The 12,880-nt window shown below is 38.2% G+C and overlaps 1 protein-coding gene across 1 annotated transcript in view; it reads right to left on the reverse strand.

The window, feature by feature from the left end:
• The window catches only part of SENP6 (SUMO specific peptidase 6), a 101,243-nt gene that overhangs the window by 36,403 nt on the left and 51,960 nt on the right, over positions 1–12,880 (reverse strand). The window contains exons 9-10 of the mRNA XM_056109749.1: positions 8,221–8,518; positions 1,780–2,009 (exon numbers count right to left, since the gene is read on the reverse strand). Of these exons, the coding sequence (XP_055965724.1) occupies positions 1,780–2,009; positions 8,221–8,518 (528 nt within the window). The remainder of the gene's footprint in view (positions 1–1,779; positions 2,010–8,220; positions 8,519–12,880) is intronic.

Consider the following 12,880-nt stretch of genomic DNA (forward strand, 5'->3'; position numbering starts at 1 on the left):
TAGTAAGCCTTGAGTATAGCGGAGTGTGGCTCAAAAAACAAAGAAGAAATTAAAAAAATAAAACAAAAAGTCCTTTTAACAAAAGTAAATACTCAATTCTATTGGCCAATACTGCCACAAAATAGCACTGTTAAAATATCTGAAATTCTTCATAAAAAGCCCTAGAATTTAGTCTGGCCTGCAGGAAAAATCTATGGTACTGACACACCACAATTTCTTCAGCCATTTCCACATTAATGGGCAACGACTTTGTTTACAGTTGATTGTCAATAGTCATAGTCATACATACTGGATTTTTCGTGTGTTTTTTGGGCAATGCTAAGAATTAAACTTGGGCCTCACACATAAAAGGCAAGTGCTCTAACACTGGCCCACATCACCCGCATGACACATTTTTATATGTATAAAGCTTATAAATATTGCAAAGGGGAAGATTCCTTTAGGAAATGAAATCTTTGGTCATCTGATATATACATTTAAAGAAGTTGGTCATAATAATAAGCTACTATTTTCTAACAGCAAATAAGCAAAGTACTCCTCTTAGCGGGCTGGAGGGACAGCATAGCGGGTAGGGCGTTTACCTTGCATGCAGTCGACCGGGGTTTGATTCCTCCGCCCCTCTTGGAGAGCCCGGCAAGCTACCGAGAGTATCTCAGCCACACAGCAAAGCCTGTCAAGCTACCTGCGACGGATTTGATATGCCAAATACAGTAGCAAGTCTCACAGGTTGTTGTGAGACGTTATTGGTGCCCGCTCCAGCAAATCGATGAACAACGGGTGGACAGTGCTACAGTGCAGGGCTACTTCTCTTAGCACCTTGCCAGTGGTCAAATCAAATGATTTGGTATACACTGTCTGTTAGTATTCAATTAATTTTTATTTAATTTGCACTTCTCATTTGGTTATCTGAATCTTGTCTATTCGTATTCTCTGTTCCAAATTTTTAGAGATCTTAGTCCTAAGACAGTCCTCCATATCATACAATATTCCTCTCCATATCTATTGTGTACTGACATGCTATGGCCATATAAAAACTTATCCTGTGAACACTTGGAAGTTTCCATGTACTGAAATATAAAACGGAAATATAAAACATGTGATAGTAAAATGCACCCAAGGTGATTTCTCCTTGTCCTTAGATTATGCAAGTACACGTAAAAGCTTGCACAGTTTTGCTCGAGGTTGCTTCTTCAACTTTTTGGGGGATACTTTCAACAATTATTAATCAAAATTTCTTTCTGTATGTGAAATATATTAGAGTGACTCCCAGAAATGAAGCTGTCCACCCGGGGCAAAGTTAAGAGGGGGCTCTAGGCCCGACTAAAGGGTTGTGCTGTGCCACGATTCCTCCAGGCAGGGGAATCAAGAAGAAGGGACATCATCGCCGTACCTAGCACTGCTAGGAAGTCATTCGGTGCCAGAAATCACATTCAGGTCACTGTATATGCCAGGCATGTATTCGAACTACTTGAGCAGACAGTTCTCCCTGACCTTATGTTTTGAAAAAAAGAAGTACACACATACATGTTAAAAGGGAAATCCAGTATTCTATATGTATTCTCTCCCAAGGACACAAAAAATTGTTTTATTATAAAACTTATATGAACAATTAGATTGTATGTGTTCATACAGTCTGTTCACTATATACATAGCATATACAGCGCTGTTTTTATGCCCGATTTGATAATTATTTTCTCAAATTGACAACTGCCACATTACCCTCCCAAATAAAATTACATACCAGATGGGAGACTTTATCTGAATAAATGTGAAAGGTACCTGGTCTTTCATTCTTGCTTTTCTTGGCAATGTCACTGTACTTAATTCTGAATCTGTTGGAAAACTTCTTACTTCATGCTCTGCTCTACAGGTGTTTTCGTTCAGTGCTGCTTCTACTTTTCCAGTGGACGGTGCTGGAGAAGAACACGCTGAATCGGCAGGTTGAGGAGATATGCTCTCTCTTCGGTTATTCCTGTCATTGTCATCATCGTCATCACTGGACAAAATAACTACAAAGAAAAGGTTAAATACTTAAGGTTTTTCACTTCCGTCAGTTGATAATGTTGATGACCAATCTGCCTCAGATCTCATCCAGATCTGAAATGAAAAGTGAACAGACTACATGGACATATATAATCTAACTGTTTACATGAAAACGATACTTTGTATCTGATGGTGAGTTAAATTTGGAAAATTAAAAATAAAGAATTTTTAACATAATATACAACATGAAACTGAATTTAGAGACCATTACTACTTATCACCCACAGAAACATACTCAAGTTACAGCAAGAATTAAGTATCTGCATGCCTGGTTCAGACAGAGCTCAAGAAAATTAAAAGTACCTAGATAATAGATGATAATAGATACAAATTATTTATAAAATAGCAGACATTTTAAGCATCCCTGAAACTCCATGTAGCCAAATAACTTAATTCATATAAAAATAACTGAAATTCCTAATTGTTCCCCAGGAAAAGTTAGTCTTATATTTACTTCTGATATCTTGTACTCACTCAGTGAATTTTATAAAACGTTGTTATAACATAATTCCCTAAAGTTAGCCACACTGTAATTGAGTCAAATGCTACCTTGTATTCGACTGGGCTGGAGAGACAGCACAGTGTGTAGGGCATCTGCCTTACACACTGCCAGCCGGGCATACCCGGGTTCGCTTCCTCCACCACTCTAGGAGAGCCCAGCAAACTACCGAAGAGTATCTCACCCGCATGGCAAAGTCTGGCAAGCTCCCTGTGACGTATTCAATATGCCAAAAACAGTAACAAGTCTCACAATTAAGACATTACTGGGCTGCTGGAGCAGATTGATGAACGGGAGGACAGTGCTACAGTGCTACTACCTTGTAATCTGGTTTATAAATGTACATAATCTTACACTAGTATTTGACAACTTTCTCACACTTCTACCATGCTCCAGGCAAAGACAAGCAGTCTAGTCTAGATTACAATTTCCTGAACACTTTGCATTTTGTCATGTAATATTAGCTTAAATATCACCTCTTGATAATGTAACCAAGAAAGCATACAGGCATAAGCTTGATTAAGCTTCTTGCTTTTTAATATGGGATACTTATCTGTTTTTTTCTCATTTATGAAAACTTTAAGAGAGCAGAAATGTTGACTTGTTAAGGAATCCCCTGAATTTAACAGTATTTGCATAGAAAAAAATTAAAACATGCATTAGAGAGTATATAGATTTATAGGAAAAATTTCTTTTGTAGTCTATCATATGAGCTGGAGCGATAGCTAAGTGGGTAGGGCGTTTGCCTTGCATGCGGCCAACCCGGGTTCAATTACTCCACCCCTCTTGGAGAGCCTGGCAAGCTACCCATGACGTATTTAATATGCCAAAAAGAGTAACAAGTCTCACAATGGAGATATTACTGGTGCCGGCTCAAGCAAATCGATGAACAATGGGATGATAGTGCTACAGTATATCACATATAAAATTTTTTTGAGAAATATTCATGTCCCACGTATTTGAAAATTGGAGTTTGGCTAATCATTAACACCTACACGAAATTCTCCTCTATCAGAAACTGTGACTATCGACAACTTACTTGAAAGACTCATACAAATAATATATAAAATGTTTATTAATTAGCTCATTTTCTAATAATAAACTTTCCAGTGTCTCTAAACTAGCTGTTATTTAAGAAAAAAAGTGTGTATATATATATATATATATACATATAAAGAGAAGTCAAGTATTCTATATGTATTCTCCAAGGACAACAAAATTTACTTTATAGGTTTTATTATAAAACTTATTTTATACATAACAAAACATTATAAAGTGCCAATACTATAAAGGGTAGAATTCTATTATATGTAGCCATTATTGAGTATCATAAAATTAATGAACTCAACGTAAACTTAATTGTAAAGCAAATGAGGGCAGTTATGTACTTAAGAAACCATTATCATAGGAGCTGGACAGAGAGTACAAGATATAAGGCACTTGCCCTGCACACAGCTGACCTGGGGTCGAGCCCCAGCATGCCATATGGTCCTGTGAACACCAGTGGGATTAATTCCCAAGTGCAGAGTCAGGAGTAATCCTTAAGCATCACCAGGTGTGGCAGCCAAACAAAACAACTCCATTATCATAGGAGCATTAATTCTACATGAAACAATATATCTCATATAAATATATTGAAGTCGGGGTGTAATGCAATGAATTGGGTCCCCTCAAAAGTCATATGTTAAAGTCCTTCATCCCCAGGTCCTTAGTGTAACATTTCAAGCAACAATGATTAATCTGACAGGAATAGTGTCCCCCAAAGTAGTGAATTCTCTCTCCCCTTGCCTGCCCTATCCATAAACAAGAGAATGATCATTATGAGGCAGTCATCTGGAAGCCAGAAAAGAGAAAATTCCTTACATGTCCACTCTGATGGCACCTTGAACTTAGACTTCTAGTCCTAAGATTGTAAGAAAATAAATTCTGTTGCTCAAGTCACTCAGTCTGGGGTACTGAGCAGAATACAAGGCTTTGTTCTTATATTCCAACAAAGGTGCACAACTCTTTGTAACATACTAGCACCCTTCTTCATCCAAACAAGTGACAAATTATCACCCTACTCCAGAAACCTGCACTTCAATTGTCTTTTTTTATTTATTTTTAAAATTTTTATTAGTGAAACACCATGAGGTACAGCTGTAGACTTACAATTTTTTTGTGCTTGTGTTTCAGTTATACAGTGATCGAGTACCCATCCCTCCACCAGTGCCCATTTTCCACTACCATGGATCCCAGTATCTCTCCCACCCTTCATCTCCTGGTCCCACCCTGCCTCTGTGGCAGGGCATTTCCTTTTGTTCTCTCTCTCCTTTTGGGTGCTGTGGTTTGCAAAAGAGGCATTGAGTGGCAATCCTGTTCGGTCTATAGTCTACTTTCAGCATGCATCTCCCATCCTGGGAGGATCCTCCCAACACCCTTTATTTGGTGCTCCCTTCTCTATCTGAGCTGCCTTTTCCCCTAGCAGGTGCGGCTGGCCTCCAAGCCATGGAGTGAACCTCCTGTTACTTATCTCAGCTATTCTTGGGTGTTAGTCTCCTATTTTGTTACTTTATGTTCCACAGATGAATGCAGTCTTTATATGTCTGTTCCTTTCTTTCTGACTCATTTCGCTTAGCACGATACTTTCCATGTTGTACCACTTGTATGTAAGTTTCATGACTTCATCTTTTCTAACAGCTACATGGTACTCTATAGTATAGATGTACCAAAGTTTCTTAAATCAGCTATCTGTTCTCGGGCACTCAGGTTTTTTTCCCGATTCTAGCTATTGTAAACAGTGCTGCAATAAAAAAACAAGCTGCGCTTCAATTTTCTATTATAGAATGACCACGTGGGATACTATACACATTTTATCATTTGGTCATCTACAATAAAATCAAAACAAAAACTACATTAATAATAATACAAATTAAAGAATAATTAAATCAAGAAAAAGACAGGAAAACCAGAAAAATCTTTGAAAAATCTAAGTTCCAATAAGTTCATATGATACTGAGAAGTTACATATCTCAAGTATCAGTTACCTAATTTATAAAACAGGGTATGTTAACTCTTACAATTGAAAACTAAATGAACATAGTGTATAAGCATCTACCACAAAGCAAGGCCAGAAATACGTGATCACTAATAAAGTTAGTGCTTATAAAATTAGTTCTTACCAACTTCTAGTTTCCCTCATCCCAGAGACCTCCATGATATGAAACTCAACAATCACTTCCAGTAACTGCCTAATAACTGAATAAATAATTGAGTTTTTTCCATGTTACCACTGAAGTATCCATTAAGTTATCCATTAAGTCCAGAAAAGCAGCCATTAAGAAAGATTCAAATGTTGGGGCCTGAGTGATAGACAGTGCAGCAAGTAGAGTGTTTGCCTTGCACACAGCCAACCCGGGTTCGATTCCCTGGGACTCCGTATAGTGCCCCAAGCACCGCCAGGAGTAACTCCTGAGTGCAAAGCCAGGAGGAATGCCTGAGCACTGCCAGTCGTAACCCAAAAAAGAAAAGAAAGATCCTTATGCTATTAAAGTATCTCTGTGTTAAAACACTAAAAGGTATTAAAAATTTATCAAGTATCAGTATCTTAAGAGAATACTGGTGAGAGAGGTATTAGCTGGTACCATTTTTTAATGAGCTTTTGAAAAATAAGCTAATGTACTGCTATGGAGTAATACTTTTAGTGATTTTAATCAAAAGAAAAAAATGTTACTAACACCCCTTAACTGTGTCCCCCTGTTTATCAGTTTGTAGAGGAACAATTTGAAAACTGCAAAATCAAGCAATGGTGATATTTTTCTTTATGGAGCTTCTAAAATTCTAAGTGATTTTATTTTAGTATATTTAAATAAATACTATTTTTACGTCCTTTCGTGATTCAACTTACAATACTTACTTGCCAGCAAAACATTTTATTTTAGGTCGCAAGTCCTTCTGACATGTCCACAGTGGTTTTTGACTGCTCCCATACTCCCTGATAGAACTAACGGTTATCTTTTTATAGTCATGCTCCAGACTAGGAGTCAGTAATTTCTCAGAGGATCTCTATTACTCAATGGGAAATTCTATTAAAATGAGTAGAATTTTAATAAGACAGTCCTGAAGTTAATGCACAAATGCACCTGACTAGGGTTTTACTCCCAGCACCACGTGGTTCCCCAACCACTACCGGGTTGACACAGAAGGCCTCCAAACACTGCACGCCATGACCACTGCTTCCTCATGACCAAGAACTGAAACTGACTGGTGAGTATCCCAGAAATAACCCTGATCTCCAGAGAGCACATCTTGGACTGCCGCGCCTCCCCAAAAAGACAAATATAGGAGCTAGACATTATTTCTATTCTAGGTTTGCCTGTAGTTTCTAAGCCATGTTCACGAGCAAAAGTTAGAAAACCTTTTCTATTTAAGATAAAAAACAATATCAGAGTTCATAGTTTTATCTTCAATTTAAATGTAAATTTGAAGATCTTATTTCCTTTTATTTTATTTTCATATTTCTATTCTCTTTCACAAGAGTCTCACTTTATGGAACGAAAACTACGAATTTACAGCCCTATGATTATCTTCAGTTCATCTGAAATTAGTGTGTATAAGTCACCAACTAGATACAGCTAGGTTCACTTGTTTAACTTTGGTTATATTTTTTAACATTTTTTATTTAATTATGCTTTCTATTCACTTAAAAAACAATTATATAACTCCACTGTCGAATCTACATAGCAAACACATTTGGAGAAGTGCAGCAACTACTGCTAACTTCTATGTGGTTCCTTCCACTTCCATGTGACAATTTTTAATGTTTTAATTTTATTTATTTTTTTCTTGGAATTTGGGTGACACTTGGCAGTGCCCAGATTTTACAACAGACTGGGAAATCAAACTGGCAACGCAAGCCTTGTACTGTATCTCCAGCCCTAACAACCTTTTCAATTTAACTTTTGGTACATTTTCTATTTATTTAAAACAAACCAAAATACTATCCCATAATCCCCCTTCCTAGAAGTAGCCTACTATATACACTTTGCACCATTTTTATTCTACATATTATTGAATCTCATCGTTCTCCCTTTTTACTGCTACACACACCATGACTTTAGTTAGAATTAGACCTTGAATGTAACAAAGAGCAAGAGATCGGCTATAAAGAGTACCGTATACAAAGAGTACCCCACATACAGGTGTAAAGAGAGGAAAAGATTTAGTAGAGGAATTCAATTTCCACTGAATACTTTGTATGTAAACCTTTAGAGTATGCCAGACATTGTGTTAACTTACTTCCTCAGAAACAGTTCTTTGCTATTTAGAAACATTTAGAAAATAGGAAAAGTAACCCCCTTAAAGTCATAAAGATGAGAATATCTGCCTTGAAAATTTTTTTTTTCCTGTACTGTTATTGTGGGCCGGAGCAATAGCTAAGCGGGTAGGGCATTTGCCTTGCATGACGGCAACCCAGGTTCGATTCCTCCTCCCTCTCGGAGAGCCCAGCAAGCTACCAAGAGTATCCCGCCCACCTGGCAGTGCCTGGCAAGCTCCCTGTGGCGTTTTCGATATGCTAGAAACGGTAACAACAAGTCTCACAATGGAGACGTTAGTGGTCCCCGCTCGAGCAAATCCACGAACAACGGGAGGACAGTGACAGTGACAACATAAACAATCTAAAAGAATAAAATACTTACTTGGATCATTTAGATCAGACAGGCTTGTTTTCCTTTCTTTCAAGTTTGCGATTCTGGCTACTTTTGCCCTAGGTAAAAGTACTCTTCCATTCGGCTGTAAATAGTTTTGTCTACCATTATCACAATCCACAATGATATCAAGTGGAACATTTCCCACACTGTTGCCATAAAACTTTCTGGGTAGTAATCCTGTGCTTTGTGACTTCTGTCCTCCGCAATTTTGATGAATTGATGCTCTCAACAATGCTCCAGAGGATTCATTCAAAGTTACAGCTTGCTTGCAGTTTTTTTGCAAGTCCTTAGGAAAAAGAATACCACAACTTTGGTATTTGGTCTGATTTTTCTCCTTTTCCACACTTTGCACAACCGTCACCCGTAAGTTCCAAAAGAATTAAAGAAACAGAAAACTTAGGTATTCCAGTTAAACATCATAGCATGAAAGGAACAAAAACAAATTCAAGATTAAGTCTCTCATGTCCCCTCATTATCATGATAGCTACCTAAGATTCCAAACATGTTAACTGAGATTTAGTATTGAATTTGCTGAGGAAAAAAAAAAGTAAAACTAGCTAGTCCAGCAACCTTCAAACAAACTCTTTAAACCCCTCATGGGACATTCTGAGTGCCTCATTTCCTAAAGCACCCAAGGCTTTATTAAAAAAGTCCTTGGGTGTAGGGGTGCATGGAGGGGGGACGGCCACAGTCTAAGAAAATCGGTACCTGAATCAGAGTTTCATATTTATTTGTCCTACTGTCCCCAGCTCAGGAAAAGAAAATTACTCAGCACACCCAACCGGAAATCTACCTTTAAGCAAACAAAGAGAAAGCTCCCAATTTCACCTGAGGCTACCACCATCAGACTCCTTCCAGCACTCCCCTCCCATTGAAATTATACACCTGGGGAAACAATGCTCTGGATACTTAATTTCTATAAAAAAATCTTTCTGAACCGACTTAGTTTACATAAGACACCTGGTGTCATAACTGTTACTCTGTTTTATACAAAAAATGCTGAGGCTTGAGAGATAGTAGAGCAGATGACGTACTTGCCCCAGAGACCCGAGATTCCACTGGTCCCCGCACACCACCTGGAGTAATTTCTAAGGACAGAGTCTACACATCACTGGCTCTGGCCACCCCCAAAATATGTAACAGTGCACTGCTTAAAGTTATAAAAGTCACAGAACCAAGAATAACTTTGAACATTAGAAAAATAAATTTAATCTAAGAAATAGTTAACAAAAACTGTTATAATACATTTTTAGTGCATAAAATATTTAAATTTTTAAATTATAATTAAAATACCATAAAAATATCAATAGTAGAAAGCTTGTCTTGCATGTGTGAAGCTCTGGGCTCAGTCTCCATTACCCCCCAAAAAAGGAAAGAAAGGCTTTTTCATAGTAAATTATCATGTGACTTGGAGACTATAATTCAGAAGGAGTTCAAGGTGTTAATTGAGTGGTTTTAATAAAACTTGTCAGATTCATGTTTATGAACAAGGTTCTTCACATCTATACACAAAAAAATATAAATATTCAGTTCTATCTTATTATGTAAGTATGTTTACACAAAGACACATGGTAACTGAGAAAAAAGTTAAAGACTCTAAGACAAAAGATACATTTGCAATTTTAAATTTTATGTCATATATTTGTTTCAACTTATATCAAGAGCTTCAAATCAAATAAATTAATAATCAAAATAACTCAAAGAGTGATTTAACGTTTTCAGTCTTATAGGAAAATAAGTGAATATTTGCTGATACGATGAAATGCCAAATGTAAATACAGTTATCATGTACTATTGTGTTTTTAATGCTAGTAGTAGGACTGACTAGTAGGTAGATGATAGTTATTTGTAATTAAATGCATGCACATCAATGTCAAAATCCACTGAACTGAGCACTCTTAAATTTTACCCTATGTAAATTTCTAACTCAAATTTGTAGTAAATGTACAATATGAGAAGGTATCACTGCTCTACATGTTATTCCTTTGTAGAAAGTAGAAACTGACAAATTATTTCCCTTCCTTGATATGACCATAACGAAGCCTTTATATTATACCAAGTTACATAACCAAGAAGTATCCCAGGTAACACAAAGGAATGAATACCAAGCTGTAAACCAACGGGACAAAAGTGAACTCAGAACATCTGTTCGCTCACTCAGCAGGAGTTAATTTTTTAAAAGTCTGTGAATATAAAGAACTAAGTTACGCCATTTGTAGAATCTAGGTACAAATTTTACTTTGTTCTTACAATTTTTAATAGAGTCCTTAGGTGTTAAAAATGCAGAGCTAATAGGTAAACAACAGAAACTGGTTGGAGGCAAAAACAGGACAGATTTGCTAATTCATTTTTGCTTACTGACAATAAGGAAGAAAATAGTATATTTAAATAAATTACAAACAATGCAAATGTCTGCCTATGTCTCATTCCACTTACAAAAGAAAACCCATAAACAAATATTACTACCAATATAAAAATGTTTTATCCAATAAGAATATCTAAATTCCACTGTGAAACCTCATTTTCATGGAGAGCAAAGAAAAGGCATTGCTATCTGAACATTTTTATGTTAAAAACTAGAAACTAAGGGTCCACAGAGCCAGTATTGGAGAGTCAATCACTGTTAGTGCCTCAGGGGTTGGGGCCACAGTACAGCAGTAGGGCGCAGGCCTTACGTGCAGTGGATGCAGGTCCGATTGCATCCTATAGGCTCCCAGAGCACAAGCAGGAGTGATTACTGAACGCAGAGCCAGGAGAACCCCCTAAGCAATGACGGATGTGGCTGTAAAACACAGCAGATAAAATGGACTTGCCTTGCAGACAGGTGATCCAGGTTTGATCCCTGGCACACCATAGTGTGCCCTTAACCCACAGTGACCCCTGAGCACACAGTCAGGAGTAAACCCTGAGCACAGACTGGTATGGACGAAAATCCAAATAAATAAAGATTAAGAATTCTATTTAATTAGCTATCAGTCTTAAAGTAAAACGTGAACAGTTTTGGATTACACACAGTAACAAGTCTCACAATGGAGACGTTGCTGGGCCTGCTCGAGCAAATTGTTGAACAACGGGAGGACAGTGCCACAGTAGAAGGCTTTAATAAAACATAGTAAATCTAGAGGCGTGGAGGAGAATACAACGTCTCAGAGTACCTGCCTTTCAAGCGTTCAGGCTGACAATTCATGTGGTGCTGCCACATGAACTAAGAGCAGTCTTCATGTACCCATCAACTCTGTTGCGCTACAAGTGATTTATGACCACTGCACACAGAGGTATGTAAGTCCCACAACTGAAACTAAGATGGGTGAGCACCACAATGATCACCCCTCATCCCCCCACAGGGAATGCCACAACCAGAATATGCTTAAACAGAACTAAAGAAGTGCAACCTTTCTGTGAATTCCACAGTTGAGTGTGTGTGACACTAATCATCAGTCACTGCCAATAATACAAAGGAAAGAGGAGATAAAATAAATCCCATCACATACCACATACTACATATGATCTGCTAGTTTCTATACCTAACAACCAACCATATACACCAAAAGAGTTTGCATTATAAAAATGGCAGGAATAGAATGTGCTGGCAAAGATGTTGAGAAAAAGAAACTATCATACAGTTTTGGTAGGAACGCAAATTTGTGCAGTTACTATGTATAACAGAATAGTGCTTTCTCAAAAAAAAACTAGCAAAGAGCGAGCCAGGTAGTGAGTGAATGGGGAGAACGAGCCTATCTTACATGTGAGCAATCCTGGCTCAATCTTTAGCAACACATATGTTCACCCAAGCACCATGAGACGTGATCCCAGAGCCGCCTAGGAAATAATTCAAAGGGGTGGAGCCATGCACGCCTTGCATGCAGAAGCACCAATTTTAATCCCTGCCACTGCAATGCACCCAAACTGCCAGGGCCAAACATCTAACCCTCAGACACACACATTGCTAGACTGAGTGGGGCGGGAGAGAGCTCTGGCAGGAAAGGAGGGCAGGAGGCAGGGAAGGAGGGAGGGCGGCTGGGCAGGCAGGCAACCACACAGAGGAGATATAAAATCTATTCTGGGCATGCACTAAAAAGAAATTAAGAACCACTGGCAGGGGAGTAAAGAGCCAAAAAATAGGGTCAGACATCTAGCACAGTGCACAGGTTTTTGTCTTCCATGTGACCAACCCAGGTTCAAGTACCAGCACTCTATGTGGTCCCCCCAAAGTCTGCTGGGAGTGAAACATAACAGGGTCTTTGCCTTTCACGCACCCAACCTGGGTTTGATCCCCCGCATCCCATGTGGTCACCTAAGCACTGCCAGTAGTAATTCCCGAGTGCAGAGCCAGGGGTAGCCCCTGAGCATCGCTGGCTGTGACCCCAAAAAGCCAAAAAAAAAAAAAATAGGAGAAAGTAACATACACTAAAATATTAAGTGTAAGTGGGCAACTGTGGCAGTTGTAACAAATGCAGAAACACACACACACACACACACACACACACACACACACACACACACACACCCGCCCTACATCTGAGGGTAGGGATAAGAAGAGAGAACACCACAAATACAAAAAGCTAGGAAAACTTAACAGACACACGGACAGGCATTCTTTTTTTTTTTTTAAAGAGCACCTATAAATTTAAAATCCTTTGAGAACTAT

The sequence above is a fragment of the Sorex fumeus genome, unplaced genomic scaffold (assembly GCF_029834395.1).
Source record: "Sorex fumeus unplaced genomic scaffold, SorFum_2.1 ptg000008l, whole genome shotgun sequence".
Lineage (NCBI taxonomy): Eukaryota > Metazoa > Chordata > Mammalia > Eulipotyphla > Soricidae > Sorex > Sorex fumeus.